This window comes from Leptidea sinapis, chromosome 4, assembly GCF_905404315.1.
Source record: "Leptidea sinapis chromosome 4, ilLepSina1.1, whole genome shotgun sequence".
Taxonomy (NCBI): Eukaryota; Metazoa; Arthropoda; class Insecta; order Lepidoptera; family Pieridae; genus Leptidea; species Leptidea sinapis.
The window spans coordinates 714,468-735,244 of record NC_066268.1 but is presented as its reverse complement, the minus strand read 5'-3'; the positions used below and the strand labels follow the sequence as shown (position 1 = coordinate 735,244).

The 20,777-nt window shown below is 34.0% G+C and overlaps 2 protein-coding genes across 2 annotated transcripts in view; both read right to left on the bottom strand.

Annotated features, from left to right (window-relative positions):
• The window catches only part of LOC126980002 (LIM and SH3 domain protein Lasp), a 60,934-nt gene extending 57,186 nt beyond the window's left edge, over positions 1 to 3,748 (bottom strand). The window contains exon 1 of the mRNA XM_050829620.1: positions 3,593 to 3,748. The gene's annotated coding sequence lies outside the window, so the exon portion shown is untranslated. The remainder of the gene's footprint in view (positions 1 to 3,592) is intronic.
• Positions 3,749 to 9,964: 6,216 nt separating this feature from the next.
• Positions 9,965 to 20,777, bottom strand: part of LOC126979997 (calcium-dependent secretion activator) — a 53,530-nt gene continuing 42,717 nt past the window's right edge. Inside the window, exons 23-24 of the mRNA XM_050829607.1 lie at positions 19,370 to 19,475; positions 9,965 to 17,951 (exon numbers count right to left, since the gene is read on the bottom strand). Of these exons, the coding sequence (XP_050685564.1) occupies positions 17,880 to 17,951; positions 19,370 to 19,475 (178 nt within the window). The 3' untranslated portion in view covers positions 9,965 to 17,879. The remainder of the gene's footprint in view (positions 17,952 to 19,369; positions 19,476 to 20,777) is intronic.

Sequence of the window (20,777 nt, the reverse complement as noted above, 5' to 3'; positions counted from 1 at the left end):
ACCGATTTTGACGGCATTTTTATTGACAGGTAGCTGATGTAATAAGAAGTAACATAGGCTACGTTTATTTTATAAAAATAATTTTATGTTGCAATGTCCAAGAAACCGTATAACTCTAAATAGTATAATTCATTACAAGTGCGGAAAGCCTGTCTCAGTGAATTTTTTTCCACTGAATACTAAAGAAAAGTATAAGTATTTATAATTAAATTACCTTTGTGGCTAAATAACGATTATCGGGAGCTTCGTTCAAAAACCTTTCCACTTCATTCGATGTTAATATTTTCGACATTTTAGTTATAAAACCTTCTGATTGTTGTTTTAAGAAAGCATTTAGTTTAGGGTACTCACTTATATCCACGTTGTTCCTTATTTTCAGCATACTTTTTATGATCGAAAACCTCGACCATAAATATAGAAAAACCCAAAAATTCTGAGCGGCACTACAACTGCGCTCGTCATCTCATTTGCCCAGCAATTTCACTAGCTACGGCGCCCTTCAGGCCGAAACACAGTAATGCTTACACATTACTGCTTCACGGCAGAAATAGACGCCGTTGTAGTACCCATAATCTAGCAAAGGGGCCTCACATTGGTGAACCTCCAGATAACGCGCCAGTTGAGTGCAGAGTTCAGGAATGCGATAGTGTTGTGACCTAATTATAATTGATGACGATAATCATGAGTGTATCGATAGTAACCTAATATTTAAATCTCAAATTTTTGTTCTGCCTGTTTTCAACATTAATGTCTAAAACATTATTCACCATTTCTCGCGCGTGGTGATGAATAAAAACTCGTTTTTGAAGTGAAAACTTCTTTTCGCTATGATTTGCAATTCGATGAAACGAAAAAGCGAGACAGTGAAAAGAGTTAGACACATAATAATAAATTAATAACATTTAACGTAGAAGAAAATGAGATAGGAAGCATTATACAGTGTTTTGGTACCAGGCGATCATAATTGAAGAAGAGATTGTCTTATGTATGACGGGAGTATACCTTAATATATTCTGACGTCATGCGCACAACGTATACAGAGACACCAGGAGAACAGAAAAATCGTAGCGGTATTAGTTATATCTGTCATAGCAGCTTAAAACATGTGTCATCCTGTACATGTACCAGGACTTCATATGCAGTTAAGAGGTTCATGCAGATGCAGGTTGCACTTCTGGCATACGTACTTTCTACGCACGCCATTTTGTTTTGGTTCGGAACCTGATGAACTCGGATTAGTCATTATTAAATTTAAAATATAACAAGGGACGACAATTTTATATTTATATTAATGCGATAACACGATAAGTGACGACTACGGCACAGCACTACACCGTACGCGCGAGGTGAGTCGTGCGGACAGCGGGGGAAGTTTACGCGCACTGTTTACCTCAGGTCCCGACTGCATTCAACTCACGCGCTGTCTGTATAATATTATGTCGAATTTTATTGTATCTCAATTTGAAAATGACAGACTTCTATCCAATTGTTCAACTCTTATATCGTTATTAAGTACCTTTAGGGTGAAATTTTCAAAAATTCCCTTCGTAGTTTTAGTTTGCGTTATTTAAGGATATTTTTTTTTTATAAATTTAAGCTTTTTTATATTATTTATGGAGGCAAAGAGAAAGAGGTCAAAAGATTTATTGTGGTTTGTAGCCACAGCGATTTTGTTCGTCAGGACTTACGAGTGCGTTTACACCAGAAATACTAGTGTATATTTTATTTGTTAAGAATCAATAGAATCACTTCAATTTTAAACAATTTGTTATTTTTAAAGTGATATTCCCCCTTCACTTCTGGGATTCATTAAATTAAATTTGTAACCAAAATTTATGAACGATGCGGGATTCGAACCCGCGACCTTTCGGGTTCCATACAAGCGCTCTTCCAACTGAGCCAAACCAAGCCATATCCTGAGAGTTGAACAAGACATGCCAAGATTTACAAAGCATACGTCACTCGAACAGTTGACAGTTGAAAGAGCGAACGGTTGACAGTTGAAAGGGCGCTCGGCCGGAACCCGAGAGCTCACGGGTTCGAGTCCCACATCGTTCATAAACTTAATTACTTAATTACTCAGCACCACTTAGCTCTAGTGAAAATGTGGATTTTGTGTACAAAATACATCCTCTGGTAACCTTTGTAAGACTTTCGAAGACAAAAGTTTGCTCAAGTGTTTGCTTTCTTTTTGCTCAAATCATTACTAAACAGACAAAAAACGGTTACATGACTAAACACACAAAAACTTATACTTCAATTATTCAAGATTTAATAGTATCTGTATGAAAACATTTTGAATATATGGATCAACTCATAGGTACCTATATCGATCGATTATACGACATAGGTACTTTTTTAATGAACATATGGGAAGAGACGAGTAGGACGTTCAGTTGATGGTAATTGATACGCCCTGCCAAATACAATGCAGTGCCGCTCAGGATTCTTAAAAAATATATAAAATACTAGCGGACCCGACAGACGTTGTCCTGTACACACGACGTGTTAAATTTGAAAAACCGATCCAGCCGTTAGGAGGAGATCACTAACTTACGTAGGAGAATGATATATGAACTGTATTGAGAATCTAAAAAATCATCAAAATCGGTCCAGCCATTTAGAAGGAGTTCACTGTCAATGCACGTTCAGAAGAAACTGTATATATAAAGATAAATATATACATATTACTTATGGTAGAGTCTTAGATAATTTATGCGTCTAGATAGCTGATAGTCTCATGCTGTTAGACATCCGATAAAAACAGGCCATGAATATTTGTTTAATATGCATGACAAGCTACGTCTTACACTCGCGATTTGTATGACACTATGTGAGTGTGTGTGAATTGCTCAAAATAGAGGTTTGTTCTAAACTCTAAACATTTTCGACGTTTTCACAGCTGGAATGGTCTATCTAGACGTATAAATGATCTAACGGTAGAGTATTTCCTAAAAGGCTACAAAGCTGAGATTTTATTTCAAAAGTTTATGATAAAAAATCCCGACCGCATAAAATAGTATTGTTAAATCGCAATGTTTCTCCTCCAGTGATATAAGTGAATATTATAAATAAAATAAATAATAACAAAAACGTTGTATATTAAAAATAGAGTCATGAGTTTAGTTTTAATTTCAATGTAAAAATAATAATTAACTTTTTATCTTTTATTACTCATATAACCTGGCGGATATCTATTCTAGAACTTTCCTAATTTTTTTGTTCATGTAACCTAAATAAAGAATTATCTATTTTTAGAAGTCTTATTCAATTTCAGGTAACCCTCACCTATTAACATAAATCAATCAATCAAAATCCGATATGCAACAAATCTATTTTAAGAAATCTAAATTCGTATTTCAAATTGAATTGTTTCGCGCCAAAATAAAGAACCCACAGATAGACTACGTAATCATATTGGAATGCGGGCAGTGCAACAGATGATGCAGTTAGCAACTTTTTATTTTATTTTTCGGACTAACCCATCTCATATTTCCGGGTAACACAACTCGAATAAATTCTTTACGAATGAAATAACTAAATTAAGAGATAGTATAGTACTAAATTTAGGCTTTTTAATTAATAAACTTACGTTTTTCGCTGCTTTCACAACATAAAACTATTTAAATAAAACACACACGTACACTCCGTAACGCACTGCACTGCGATCTGTCAAATGATGCAGCCGGGATATGGCGCGAGCGAATGTTGCCAGAGCTGCGTTCCGTTTTACACTTAACAAAATAATATAACTTATTAAATTGTTTAATATAAAATTGCTATCTAGATATATTTTAAATTTCTCTATTACATATTATTTGTATCAGTTATAATAATTATTTCGTACAGATTCGGTTCGCGTTATTTTGTAAGCCGTGTAAAAATAGATCAAATATTTTAAATTTATTGGCACACATTTCGGTTGTTCAAACTAGATAGGATTTTGCAGAGCTGACTGTTGATTTAATAATTTAAAATTTTATTTTAAGATGCTTGAAAATCAAGTTAATTTATTTATTTGTTACTGAGTGCGTGTTATGTTATATCTTATTTTTTTATTTTTGGTGTTTTTGGTGTTTTATAAAAAAGTGTTGCCAAATATTCGACTGTAATGATTTATATAACAAGGAAGTATATCTTATTATACATAATATCGACATCTTGCAATCCATAGCATAAAGGTTGATGTATCCAATATATGATAATTTATATTTCGACAGTTAATTCTTTATTACTTTTTATGAAATAATTTATATTATTTAAACACGACTCATATATTGGATGGAGCACCTTACACACTAATTTGTTATATTGTATTATATTACAGGCATTTTAAAAAAGGTACTGTTTGATTGAAAGGGTTGGCCGTAGACTTTCTTGTATGCTCTTCTCACGAGCTCAAGTTTTGACGAACATATTATGGTTAATTCAGTAATTTAAAAGAAATATTAATAGTGACTATTCATTAGCGCTTAGCTTAAGCCTAATGGAATAAAGTTTATTTGACTTTGATAGTTTGGGGCAAGATGATTTTTAAAAGTGTGTCAATATTATTATTATTATTGAAGAACAGGTTAACCGAGGTAAAGACCGAGGTAAGTAATAATTTATGAAATAAATAACATAAATAGGTAGGTACTTAATGATATTATAATAATAATAAAATATATAGATATCTCGTAGGGATATCTTATCTCTACGAGATCGAATTAGAAATGAGGAGATCCGTAGGAGAACCAAGGTCACCAACATAGGCCAAATGATTGCGAAACTGAAGTGGCAGTGGGCAGAGCACATAGTTCGACGGACAAATGGCCGTTGGGGCAGTGAGGTCATCGAATGGCGACTACGTACCGGAAGACGTAGTGTTGATAGGCCCCCCACAAGATGGACCGACGATCTGGTCAAGATCGCCGGAGTGGGTTGGATGAGGGCAGCGCAGGACCGATCGTCGTGGAGATCTTTGGGGGAGGCCTTTGTTCAGAAGTGGGCGTCTGCCGGCTGAGATGATGACGATGATATAGATATATCGTATACTAAGTGGGCTCATATATTTTGCGAAATAAGTGAGAATTACGCTGTGATTCTATAGAGGGACTGACAAATGTGCACGAAGATGATGAACGCAGTGGCGTAGCGTGCTTTGGCGGGGCTCCGAATAAAAATTTGCTTATAAAGGCTTAATATTTCTCACAAAACAAAAAAAAGTTTGTGTAAAATTAAAAGAAATATTTATTCATCACAATTATCTATCTGTCACTTTTTCCAATACTTTTACAAACATTTCAAATTAAAAATACATTCTCATTGCCTTTATCGGCAAGCAGCAAAAGTTTTTATTGATTTTTGCTTACGCACTTGGGAGGCCCATATAATTGATACGGCAAATAAGGCGGTAGCTAAGGCCCGGGAAAGACGTCACTTGATTGCCATATATGAACTCTATCAGAGAATGTAGAGTTAAACACGATGTCGCAGAAATCAACGACAAGCAGGAAGGCCGAATAGGGTTGCTTAGCTCAGGTTGCTTAGGTTAGCGTTATCAGAAAATTATGAAAAGTATCTGTCAAAGCATTCAAAAGTTTTACCCATTCAGAAAAACACGCAGTGAACTTCACTGCAGATCTCTACTAAATAGCCCAGTGGATAGTGACCCTGCCTACTAAGCTAGGTCCCGGGTCCGAATCCCGGTAGGTGCAAACATTTAAATGATGAATATGGATGTTTGTTTCCGAGTCATGTTGATATGTATCTATGTATGTTTATGTAAGTATATTCAATATTATATTAGTATTATTCTATATTATATTATTAAATATATCGTTGTATTGTACCGATAGTACAGACTCTGCCTAGTTTGGGGCAAGCTCATTTGTGTAAGACTGTGTTAATATTATTATTATTATATAATTCATTTACATGATCATACAATTAAGGTCCAATCATCAAACCGTCGCCTTTTTGACATTCAAGTGCCAATTTATTTTTTACCACAACCATGTACTTACTCATAACAGCCTGCAGTATCCTAAACTGTCTCGGGGTTGATGCCTGGGTTCTTCAAACTCTCTGTCAAAATTTCAGCTGTTGCTATCGCGATTTATAAGAAACATCCGCTGACAGACATTAGACGGTCAGTGGACAGATCGAAATTTAATTAAGAATTGAATTCTGTAATTGGAGAATGTTCAGTAACCTTGCAGAGTAGTTTGCCGAATTGCACCTTCGCACGACGTGCTACAAATTACGATATCATCCCCACCATTTGGATGTGTGCCGTTCCTCCAAATTGCGGATTTCAAGGTTTCTTCCGCGTACAGCCAAGCTGTAGAATGAGCTTCCTTGTGTGGTTTTTCCGAGACTAAACTACATGGGTACATTTAATAAACGAACACCTTTCTAATAAGACGGCAACGCTCCTGTTATTCCTTCGGTGTTGCAAGAGAATGTGGTCGGCGGTATCAAGCACGCGCGGAAAAGAGTACAAACTCTTTCTCCATGAAAAAAATGAAACTGAATACAATTTTATTGTTATTGCGAATTATTGCGAAACCAAAGCTATCTTCAGGAAAAAAATGTAAGTCAATTTAAAGATTCTAGAATCCAGTGTCTTGATGTTTATTTCCAGTGAACTCCTAAACTGATAAACGGATTTTAATGGGGAGGAGGATTACTTCTTGTAGTGCAGTTTAGTCCAACTTGAGAGATAGGATAGTGTTCATTTCGATTTAGGAAACATAAATATTTTTTTCCAACATCTGTTTTGTATGGACATATTATTTTGAATGAGATAATTTACTGACTCACGGTTTGACAGTTCTGCTGTGAAACAATTTCATTATAACTACAGTGAGCATATTTTACGAAATACTTTTTTATGTTATGAAATATTATTGACAAATTCATAATAAACAGTATTTTTTATATTATGTACAGAACAGCATCATTCGGGTCAGGCAGTAAATTATAAAGTACTTTTTTGACTATTGAATATTTACATATTATTTACTTACTATCTAATTGATAGAAACAATTCAGGCGTTATCTAAATACCTAGATATCAGAAAACTTATTTCTAGAAGCCTATCTACGTATTGGGGAATATAAAGCTTTATTATGCTTCGCTTAATATTTACATCTCATTTTTGGAGGAAAAACCAGGAAACTGAGAAAACCGATTTGCGAATACTTAAGCTACATTAGAAACTATAAATGACTATGTGAAAACTAATGTTTGTGTAAAATAAATAGGAAGATATGTGGTATATGATATATTTAACGAGTGGGCTCTTTTGCACAGGATAAATATTGTTTTAAAATTTGTTTTGTTTGAATAAGTATATAAAAGTTACAGCTTTGCTCCAATTGTGTTGCTTCAAATCAAACCAAATCAAAATCAAATTATTCATGTAGGTCACGAAAATGACACTTATAGGTTATATTATAGGTACCACAACGGCGCCTATTTCTGCCGTAAAGCAGTTATGTGGGAGCATTACTGTGTTTCGGTCTGAAGGGCGCCGTAGCTAGTGGAATTACTGGGCAAATGAGATTTAACATCTCATGCCTCAAGGTGTCGAGCGCAGTTGTAGTGCCGCTCAGAAGTTTTGGGGTTTTTCAAAAATCCTGAGTGGCATTGCATTGTAATGGGCAGGGGGTATTAGTTACCATCAGCTGAACGTCCTGCTCGTCTCGTCCCTTATTTTCGTAAAAAATATAATATAAAAATATAAGTATAATTATAAGAAGAGTATGGGATAGTGTGGTGGAGGGAATAGTGTTTATGATATAGAGAGAAGTTTGGTTAAATGTTAAGAATTTTTGGTCTTGTTTGCACATGTAATATCATCTATCTGCTATACCTGTTTCGCTGTCAATCCCACTTGTTTCGTCGCAATAAAGACATAAAAGTCATTTATTTTTTCAAAATTCATTCCTTTAGAATTCTTTTTGTTGTCATTTCTAATACTACTACCGCTTCGGAAACAAATGGCGCTCCGAAAGAGAAGAAGCGGCTGAAGAAACTCTTCCAGCATTCTTTTTTGCGCTCTTTTTAATAAAAAATCCAATATCCTACTGTCATTGTTATTGCTATAAAATAATTATTTTCTAGTCCCAGGCAGTCCGATCACTTAAATATTCAGCCATGGAGTAGTAGGAATAACGACAGAGTCATTTTATTTTATAAAAAAATTAAATTTATTTATCAATAATGCCTGAATAGTGGTTGGGACTTTATTATAAAAGTGTATACGCTATTATGTATTAAGTGTATAAGCTATTATGAATATTATGAAGCCTACTTGAATTAGTTACAAGCCCTTATTTCTTATGTTAGGTATAAAAATGTAAATCACTATTAAAGAGCAAATATTAGATTTGTGTCTTAATTGGGGCGATTTATACTTAGTTTTGCTTGCCCCACCTACTTGCCCTCGTTACCTTCCACACTACTTACTGGCAGAACCTAGCTAACCTCCGGTGATAAGATTCCTTCCATTGGTATAATAAACAGTATAAATGAAAACTTGCTACCAATTTTATTAAGGCGCTGCATTTATCTTATCGGGATGTGGAATGAATTAATGAAGCATTTATTGCAAGCAAACTTAAAAGATGCATTTTTAACTTATGCTATAACTTAATATACTAAATGATCATAATTATAATTCACGTAATATATACTATATCGATAATTATCGCTCGCTTGTCCGGCGACATAGGCCTCCTGCAGATCTTTCCCTATTTTCCGTTGTTTTTGCTCATGTTGGTCCAGCAATCGTCTTGAAATCATCTTCCCATCGTATTGGTTGTCTCCCTCTATTTCTTTTTCCATATCTTGGATACCACTCTATAATGTCTTTTGTCCATTTATCTTGTTTGCTTATCACATGTCCTGTCCAACGCCACTAGTTTCACTAGCTTCGGCATCCTTTAAACCATAGCACATATACTGCTTCCACACTACTTAACGTCAGAATCTAGCTCCGGTGAAAAGATTCCTCCCACTGGTACAATAAACAGTATAAAAGAAACCTTGCTATAAATTTTATTAAGGCGCTTCATTTATCTTATCGGGATGTTAGTTTTACACTAATTTTTTACTATTTATAATTAATTAGTGGCAAATTATCATTTAACTTCTAATTTAGTTCCCTTGATATTTTGGACGTTTCCGAGAAATATAAATTTAATAAAATTTACACAGTAAGGTATTTTATTATTATTATTTGAAGATTATGCAAAGCAGAATAGGTAAATCCCAACCACATAAATAGTATCGGACAGCAAAAAAACAAGTAATCCCCGATTTATGTGGCAAACCTCTAGCGAATAATCTTCCAACATCAAAGCTTGCAGCTGGCGAGGCCCCAACCCGCAGTACACTTGTAGAGGGGAATGGAGGTAAACGATCTATTATATATAACTACACATTTAGGTAATTTACTATTACACAATTACTCTTACCTTTTAACAGCTATAGAATAGAGAGGAAAGAAAAGAAGAAAAGGTGGGGTTATAAATTTGCTTTAGAGCGTACGGGTCACCTGAGTTAAGTGATCACCGCCGCCGACATTCTCTTGAAACTCAAGAAGAATTACTTGAGCGTTATGGCATTTTAGAAAGGTAAATATTTTGTGAAGGTACCCACGTCGTGTTGTCCTAGAAACATTGCACAAGGAAGCTAAATCCATAGCTTGATTGTACGTGGAAGAAAGTTCCATGAAAATCGCATTGTGGCGTGTTCTAGTACACTACAGAAGAACTCTCTCTTGACGTAGTTCATTTTCAGTACATGCCTGATCTTATTGTTGAATGGACACCTAGATCAGGCTTTTCCAACATATTGACTCTGTATATTTAAACAATCAATATAAAACATCTATACTACACTATATAAAAGAATTAGAAATAGAAAAAGAAGAAGGTGAATGAATATAAAAGTTAGAAGATGAAAATAAAATTACCGTAACAATAAACATTTTATTGTAAATAATTTATTGTATCCTTGCGTCACGGCGGTTTTACAAGCAGAACCTTTGCTTATGTGATCCAAATCAAATTTGGGCCAACAAAACTTTGAGCTACACAATCAAGGAATTTCTAGTGCCAATAAATTTTAACCTAGCGTTAAGATCAATTAGAACCGGATTCGGTGGTCAAATTAAATCTAACTTTATAACTATCCAATCAAAATTGTGTCAATGAAATTACTTTACAGCTATCCAATCAAAATTGTGTCAATAAAATTACTTTACAACTATCCAATCAAAATTGTGTCAAGGAAATTTCAAAGTATCGGTACTGAACAAGTATTTCTATCAATGCATTAGGAAATGGTAACAGTACCTAGTAGCAATTATAAATTCTATGTCAATTGTTTTTTTTATAATATAATACTCACTGTAGAAAATGATTCACAGATTTCATCTAAGAATATATGTTTTTTAATCATTAATGTAATATTATAATTATTAATAACACCAAAAAAAATGTATCATAATAATAAATTTGACAAGAAATATGACACAATTTTTCACAATATGTTGAGGCTGGGTTGCACCAACTAAAACTTACTAACATGTTAAAGATACGGTTAAGCCAAAAATGAGCTGCAGCTCACCATTTGACAATTTTTAGACGACGTTATAATTTTAACTGTTAACCTTAACCGTCCAATTAACGCCGGTTAAAGCTATTGTTAATGTCAAATAGTTAAATAGTGACCTGTCGAAAGATTCAAATAAATATTGGATATCGACTTGATATTTTACTTTTCAACTTTAACTATGCCAAGGAATACGAATTACGATGGTGCAACACATTATGCGGTCTATGATAAGGTCAGCGTTATGGTTAACGTGAAATTTGACTTTAAAATTAAATGTAATAGCTAATATAATGCAACCCAGCCTTAGGCTTTTATTTGGATACACATAAGCATAACAATATTAGGCACGATACAGACGAAGCCGCCGCGATGATGACGTCACAAGCTATCCGGTTCAATTCAGTCGGCTCAATATATACTAGCACGTAACTCATTGAGCTCAGTACTCGAATGACGATGATTTGTGATGATAAAATACGAATTGGTATCGAATGAGAAATTTCATTTGATAGATGTATTTTGCACGATAACTGTTGAAATATTCAGGTGAATGAATAATAAATGAATAGATATTGAATTAGAATTTAATAATACAATTATAGGCTTTTTATGGAATAGGAATTTAATCGGGATTATACAAGATAATACGAAGTATCGAATGAGAAAATTCAATTGATAGATGTACTTCGCACGATAACAGTTGAAACATTCAGATGAATGAATAATAAATGAATAGTTATTGAATCACAATTTAATCATTAATTTATAGACTTTTTATGAAATAGGAAGCTCAACGAGATTGCTTGATGATGTGTGATGATCAACACTCATTTCTACGTTACTGGAAAGATCAAAGGAATAGTGTTACAGGCTAATGTCGATGTCCACTGAAGCTTTGTGGAGCACACTGCAATTTAATTGAACAAAAATAAAACAGACCGCTTCTTAAGCATGAAAAAGCGGTGTACAAAGATTTTTGGAGATCATTTTATTTAAAATACCTGTGATTGAAATTTTTTGCATAAATATTTCTTCAAGATCAATTTCTTCTCCAATTTCAGGCCGTTACATTTCTGTACTAAATTACATGAACCTTTATAGAAAATAACAACAAATTTATATATACCCTCATATTTCGCTAATGGTTGCAGAAATGAAAAAAATACAAGTAAATGATCAAAATCATTAACAATTTAATATTTAAACTTGAGTTCGCGTTTTGGTATGAATTTTGTGAAAGTTGGCAATCAGAAATGAGATAATGTATCATTCTTGAGCATTCCTTACAAGCGTTCCATAACAATTGAGATATTAAGGCAATTAGCAATACAGAGATAAACAGTAGTCCTAAGATTTTTGCTATTTATTCAAAATATGTTTATAGCGTAGAAGAATAATGTTTTATTTAACAAATTTAACTACGATATAGATATCTATTATAGTACTAACAGATTTTGCCATTCTATATGCTAAGATAGAATAGAAAGAATCGTTCGTGACATTAGAAAAGTCTGCGGGCGACCCGACACTTTTTATCCTATCCATACCTTGCAGCAATTAAAGGTATTGAACTTGTAATTTTGTAAATATGAAAATACATATTTGTTAATCCAGAATGAACAAAACGATGAAAACAATTTCAGCACAAGATAAAGAGAAGTTTTTTGTTTCCTCAAGCATTTTACAATCTTCATTCAAAGTGTAAAAAACTTGACTAATGCCCTAAAAAGGGGGGTGGTGATACATTGATTTGATTTGAAAATTGTCGCATGAGAAACTTAAAGATTTTATCGCGACTTTGGATAAGTCTGCAACTCACTGCCCGTACTGTCTAAGTCTTAAATATTTCAGTAGATATATAATTATTTACAATACATTAATTGTGTCAACGAATTCAATATCTCCTGAGGATGCCTCGTTTACAGGCGAAACACGTTTGGAATTGGTTAAAGACAAATCTTAGCAGCATTAACACTCTAGAATACTCATAACAATTGAATATTAAATAATTTTAAATATTTACTAACTATCATTACTACATCATTAATAAAAATTTCTGCTTATTTCCAAAAATTATACATGTTTTTTATTAATATTCTTATTCCGCAGTACAAATACAACAAAAATACCCGAAAATATTGACGTCGTGAGCAGTGTGTGTCGTGAATCAAAGACCGAAACAAATTACACGCCACGTAGACAGATTGATGTACTATTAGTGTCAAGTGCCCACGTGTCAAGAGTTTCTCGCCGCCTCCGCAGATCCGCCGCGACCACGACTAATGCAATTGGATCGAATTATCGGCACCAAATTAATAAAATAATACTCGTCATATTAATCAAAACGTTGTAATAAGTCTTTAAAGTAAATAAATATAATCTGGAATGTTTTTAAGCTAAAGAACTGTTTCATTGCGCTTCAAAAGAGGACAAATATAATTGTATGTTAGTATATTTAGGTTTATTCACGCTTCCCGCAGACCCAAGGAATGTCAATAACGAATCTACTATAAAGCTAGAAGTACTTATAAAGAGCGTTTATATCACATGTGCAAATGATCCTTCGAGGTAAAATTTGAATTTTCGAACATTGATATAGTGCCACCAACTTCTATTGAGTAGTGGTCCAAATGCAAACTATAGTTGCATCAGTCGCCATTTTGAAAAAGCCATTTTGTCATCGTTTTGTTTCATACTGAAAAATGCAAATAAAAAGCCGAAAACTCTTAGAAGTTGCATCACATCGTGGCCAATTATTTTGTAGGTTTTATGATTTTGGCAACAAAAAAAATTACCACTATCGACGCTGCGACCTGTACAGATAACTTGGAAGGGCTATACAGGCAAAATAAATTAAATTACGTTTTAAGTATTTTACAAAAACAACAATAGTATTATATTTATTGATAATATCTATAGCATCAAATACTGGATTAATTACATTTTATTTTGTATTGAATTTCAAATTGATAATTCTAGATTTGGAACTAGATGCACATGTGATATTTAATTGAAGATCAAACACTAGAGCAAAAATATTATTACAAAATAACATTTTAATGAACAAGTAAATTAATATTGCTATCGTACGACCGGTAGTATTTCGATCTGAACATAGGATTCACACTGTTAGACTGCCCAGAACAAAATGGCGGCGTGTATTCAAAGATGGCCGATTGACGTACCTTTACCACTCATAAAATTTCTTACTTATAAATTAGAGATGAAACGGATATGCGGTAACTACATATATCCAGCCTATCCGGCCTTGTTTGCACTATCCGCCCGGAAACCATATAGTAATACCATATAGGATAGTAATTCAGTAACTGGCTGGATTCCGGATGGTAAAATAAAAAAAAATCTCATTATTGTACTCAAGGTAAATCATACTACAATACGTTATGGGCCACCGTTTATTTTTGAAATTGCACGATAAAAATGTTAGTTTTGTGTGACTTAAGTACATACTCAAAATGAAATTTACTAAAATATTAATTTCCTTAGTTTTTCTTGATCGCGAAGATCACTACTACTATTATCCTTTGCCACTTCATCATCCGGTAGCTGGATATCCAGCGCTCCAGCCTCGTAGCACATGACTAACTAAACAGTAACTCATGTGCTCGTAGTTAACATCCGGTAGCTGGATATACAACGCTCCTGCCTCGTAGCACATAAGTAAATAGATACTCAAACGCTCGTAGCTTGCCGACATCCGGTATCCGGTCAAATCACTATACGTTTAATCTCTATTATAAATAAATAATACTTTGTACTTTGAAGGATTTAGCTTCTGTTCTTAATGTCAATATTTTTAATTTATATTTTTTAATTGCATCGCAACTACCATTACAAATTTCTCACATGCCTATAGTTTAGGCCTCAAATTGGATATTAGGTATTAAGCGGTAAGCGGGGTTAGCCGTTAGGTTAAGGCTGTTTTTTGCTCAGACTTTTCCTTAAATGTAAAACTTGGCTCGGTGTGCTAAAACGCGAACTAGACTTTTCCATTGGGCTGTCTTAGCTTAAGCTCATCATAATTTCAGCTGTCAAACAACTATAAAAACGAAATTAAAGACTATGCTAAGCTTACACCCAGCTTAGTTTTACGTTAGTAAAGTCTGGGCTAAGTCTAAGTACGCTCTATAGATCTCAGCCTTATTTTGTAACGACGTAATGCTTCGCTTGTCAGCTTTCGTTTCGTTGGGAGGTGCTGTGAAGACGAAGTGTACTTTTATGTTAACATTTCGAATAAAGAATTGCTATATAATAGGGTTACCTAATTGTATTTGATCGGCCTATATTTCTTGTAATGGCGCCTATTCACAATCGGCGATTGAAGGCGATTACACGCGAGCACGATCGTGTGGAGGGCTTATTCGCTTCTAGTCGCCGATCATCGTCTATAATTGTCATAGTGTTTGCGGCGATCGGTGACTTGTCAGTTTTTCGGGCACACATGACAAGAAATTCGCTTGTAGTTGCGTACGCGTGCCCACACGATCGCCGGTCATTCTTTCACTGGAGAATACTGATGATGACTGGACAATGAGCGAAGCTGTACGTTCTTCGCTTCGTCGTCGCGTCCTTTATACAATGACTACTGTGTGGTCAAATGAAGAAATATTTAAATTCATAGAACTTTATCAGAACTACCGAGAAATATGGAGTCCCAAACATAAAAATACTTACTTACTTAAGTACTCAGATCTTTATCGTTACTATAAGTTCTATAATAGCTCACAAATATTTTTAAAAATTATGTCGATCTTGAAGGACTGTCGCTCAATAAATGATTACGGACAATCATGTGGATGCCTACACGATGATCAACGATTAACTTGCCGAGGACAGACGATCATTCTAGTAACGATCATCGACGATAGTGGAGAGGAGGCATTACACCAGAGAAATCACAAGAGTGTTGCCGACCATAAAAAGCATCGAATAAACTAATCAATTCCGAACTTGGAGTACTATGTACACGAATCATTTTTAAATACTCGTATATCATCTTATTAATTTTACTTGTTCAAAAATATGTCTACTTCTATCATGCACTTAGATACAAAATTTGGAAAAAAATATTTTATTAAGATTAGAAAAATATTACATTACATATTACATATTTTGAGATTTGAAAGAAATAATTCATGCATTTTCTAAATATATCTAGAAATTACATTATTTAGTATGAGCAAATATTTTATTGTTTTGGATACAGGTATTTAGATTTTCCAACGTATTATACTAAGTTTTAATAATAGATTTATTTACGGTGTTATTAATTCCGAATGCGTTAGTATGTAAAAAAGAAATAAAAATTACAAAGAGATAAATTAGAACAAAGATTAATAACGGGATATTTTCAATTCATCCCGTGCTTATGATGCTTAAAATAACATTGAAATTTCGGAATTTCTATTAAAAATCCTCGAATGAAGAGAGAAGAATATAAAATGGCGTCGCTTATATTTTTTTCTCACTCACACACTAATGCTATCTACACACACGCGGCAGTACTGTCTGCAATAAACTTCAGTACTAAAATAAAGACACAAATTGTTTAAAGAATTATAGGTTTTGTAGGTTTTTTTTTCAAATTGGATTTCTATAATTGCCTTAAGCCGCTCTTTGAAATTCCTTTCTCCTGTTAGTAAGTTAGGCTTAAAAGGACAGCTTCACATAATTCAGAGCGTAACTTTCCACTTTAGCTCTAGTTTGGAATGTAAATCTACTATGCATAGAAATCTGAAATGAAGGTACTAGAAGTGAAATAAAATAGAGAAAATAGAAATGAAATAGAGAAAATAGAAGTATTTATAAAGATGTGAACGAATGCAGACTGAGTATTGTAATAATCGACAAGGCATGACGAAATTTATCTTAAGTCGAACTTAAGAAACTCAGTTTTATTTAGGGGTATAAGTCCACGTAGAATTTATTGTCTGTTATCGCCTTAAATTTATAATTTAGGTAATTCTGTCAGATTAAAGGGGACGCGTCATTTTTTTCCGTGGTTCGTTCGGTCCGTGGTTTTCATTCATTACTAGAGACATTTTAAGTTGAATATCAAACATAAGGGTTTAAGTAGGATCTATGAGCACGGCAAGCGATTTTTTAGCATATGCAAGGGTGTATTAACAGCAAAATGCAAATGTCTCGCAGTTTTCTAACCTGACCTCTTTAAAATTTCATCGTTTTCGTACGTGCTTATTAGTCCTTAGTGGTAGAACTGCTAAAGACACCTTAGATCTTTTATACGTCCAGACTGTGACAACGTGCTGTGAAAGGGTCGAAAAATATAGTGACGGTTTACCTCTATTTTAACAACACAAAGCGACATACAAATCGCGATTGTAAAAAGCAGCTTGTCACTCACACTAAAGCAATAAAACTTGTCTTTTTCAAAACGTATAAACTATCTAAGACAGATACATCTTATTAAAGCCAAGTTTAGCAGTTGTCAACAGCGAAATTAAACTTCTATATAAGTCATATTTGTGACCAATGATATGCAATAAAAATGGATCAGATGTAATTACTAACGCTCTCAATGCACGATTGGAAACTAGTGTCCTTTTTGGGAAGTAAATTTGTCATTATATTATGCCGTTTGTTCACACAAAGTTTGCCTGTGACACGTATTATAAGTTGTTTTTTCTTAGTTTTCTTCTTTTGTCACTCTTGATGTTGGGATAAATAAATAACGTACAATAATTTGTACGTTACAAATGTATCCCGATATTTAACATCATTAAACCATTGTACATGAAATAAAAATCGCCTGCCGTGTCGCTCGGCTAAAATCTCATCCATTCGTGTAACCGACCCAATAGTAGCTATTTAACACATTTGTAAATAATTTTATGTTCTTTAATATATTAATTTACCATCGATTATACTATATTTGCCCAAAGCGATATGTATAATTATTGTTAGCACTGCTTGGTACACGTGTACTTAATAATTATTATGCATTTCACGTCTAAATAAATTATTTTACTCAAGTTTATCAAATACTAGAATAATATTCACACCTAATACATATTATTTGCTTTATAAATGAATCTTTCTAACTGTACATAAGTAAGCTTACAAAACAAATTCTACTTAAATCACTTCTAAGCTACGGACGCCATTCAAATGGGTCGAAACGCTACATTTTCACATCACAGTGAAGGTTTTGAAGATTTCTTTTATGTTTTTGATAGTAAATGATGCAATGGAATTTGTTAAAGTAATGGCTCTGAAAAAATTTACGCTAAAACCAGGATGAGGCACCGCCTAATTTTGTTGATAGCTCGCCGATTCCTCGCCCGAACATGTTGCCAACCTGCAACATATAACGAAGATTTTAGTGGAATGAAATACTTAGGGTTGCATCATATTAGCTGTTATAGTTAAGGTTAAAGTCAAAATAAACTTTGACAGTAACGACGACATTCACATAGACTGTGGGATGTGTTGCACCATCGTATTCCTTGGCATAGTAAAATTTAAAAAGTGAAATATCAAGTCAATATCGAATATTTATTTGAAACTATTGACAGGTCGCTATTTAACATTAACTTTAACCTTTTAGCTTTAACCGTGAAGATAGGTGACGTTTAACAGTTAAAGTTATGACGTCATCCAAAGATTGTGAAATGGTGCAACAGATTTTTTGCTTAACCGGTACTGTAACATGATGATGTTATTGATAATGTTAATGTGTGCAACTCAGCCTTAATTGGGACAGGAGGTATCTCGAAAAGTCGTCCGCTATATCTTATTTCATTTGTACACACTTAAACGAGGAGATCCGTAGGAGATCCAAATTCACCAATATAGCCTAATTGATTGCGAAACTGAAGCAGTGGGCAGGGCTCATAGTTCGACGGACATATGGTCGTTGGGAAGTAAAGTTTTCGAATGGTGACCATGTACCGGAAGACGCAGTATTGGAAGTCACCCATAAGTTGTACCGATGGCCTGATCAAGATCTTCGCAACAGGTTGGATGAGGGCAGCACAGGACCGATCGTCGTGGAGATTTGTTCCGGCTGATATGGAGATGATGATACACAGTTACTAAGACAGATATACGCGCTCTTATAATCCCTATTTTCCTATACGGTGTGAAAACGTGAACGATGCATCCGAACCGGCCTGTCTACGATCTGTCAGCAGAGAATTCTTACCTATTTTGGTCACATATTGAGGAAGGGAGTTGAGATTCTTGAAAAGCTAATCGTAGTTTGTTCGCAATGTTTTCTTTACTTCTTTAATTTAGGAGTAAATTAAGAACAGCCAAAATTTATGTAAAATTTGTGCAAAAAAGCAGATATTTGGAGGGTCATGCTGAATTCGTTTCTTGAAATTTGTATTTTCTGCTTCAATATAAACCTAGATACAATGGACTAGATACCTATCACTTAATTTTTTTAAGAAAGATGCGGTAAAATGCTATAACTATTTCGAGAAAAGAAGACTGTTCAAATAACACAACGTTGCCATTTTTTTGGGTTCTTCACTACAAAATAATGGTAAACACTATTTTTAACTATATAAGATATAGATGTTCACATTTTTCAAAACTTATCCTTAGCCGTAATGCAAGCATTTAAAACATAATCTCGGAAGCATGGGTTTAAATTCCACATCGTTCATAAGTTACAGTACGAAATATTTCTAACGAATCAAATAAAAATATGAATTTTTGTGAATAATGTTTCTTAATGTTTGTTTTATTATAAATATGTATTATATTTACCTTTCCAACGACAGCAGACATATTTCCAAGCTTCGCGTCTTCGGTAAGAGATTCTAACTTGGACTTGCCTCCTTTCGATCCCTCTTCCGAACCTTCATCTCCACCACTGTAATTATAGGATCAATATAACAGCAGGAAGAATATTTGTCATTATAATATAAAATATTCGGAGTCGATATATCGTGCGACGTTCAGTTTCGTGGTTAATTGAGATGGGGCTATAAAAAGCTTGCACTCAGTAAGGCGAGACATGACACACATCAAGCTACCGCCAGCAACTAACCTTTTAACTATCAATGCCTCCAAAACATCATATATGTTATTTAGTGCTAAAAATAAAAAACTACCTAATATTTCTAATCTTACCATCAACGGAGAAGTATTGCAAAAGACTTTTGAAGAAAAATACCTTGGATTGACACTCAATAAACACTTAACATGGAAATCACACCTAATAAATATAAAAAACAAACTTTCATCTCTAGTAGGCTCTCTACACAAAATAGTTCGGTGTATTCAAAAACAAGCTCGACTATTGATATATAATGCCCTAGTTAAGCCACACTTACTCTACCTCATTGAAATATGGGGTAATGCAGGTAAGACTAATATAAAACCAATCCAAACGCTACAAAACCGAATAATAAAAATTTTACATAATTATGACTTATACTTAACTCCTACAGAAACTATTTACAAAGAAACGAAACTATTGAACATTACTCAACTTTACGACTACTACACATGCATATTTATATATAAGATAACTCATAGACTCATTTACTCAAATACAACATTCACAACAAAACACAATACCAACAAATATGCATTACGTCGCGCCAGACACCTTGTATTACCTAGTATTAGAACCAACTATGGTAAAAATAATATAACATTTGCAGGAGTACAGCTATACAATAAGCTTCCGAAAACTGTTAGAGAAGCGACTTCGCTCAACATCTTCAAAAAAAGGCTGCTATATCATTTACAAAGCAATGAATAAAAACATCTTATCATAATAACAATAAACTATATCTTGTAACTTGGACCACCGCCTTAAAAAACCGGAAAGCAGCAATGAGCAAATTCGCCTCTCACTCACTGATTTTATGTTCTCATGTAAGTGACGACAGTCTTAATGAGAAATTAAAGTTCTTTAAGCCGAACTATATAAGGCGCAAATTCGGCTTCACGTGGAGTACTGTTCTCACCTCTGGGCGCGCGCTCCCCAGTACTAACTTCTCCATTTATTTTCTTGCATACAACCAAGACTGGCTCGAATCAACGACGATCAAACACTTAGCATTGCGTAGAGACGTCGCTTCATTGTGTGTCTTCTACACTTCGCATGTATCACGGGAAGTGTTTCGAAGAGCTGTTTCACCTGATTCCTGCCGCCAAATTCCAC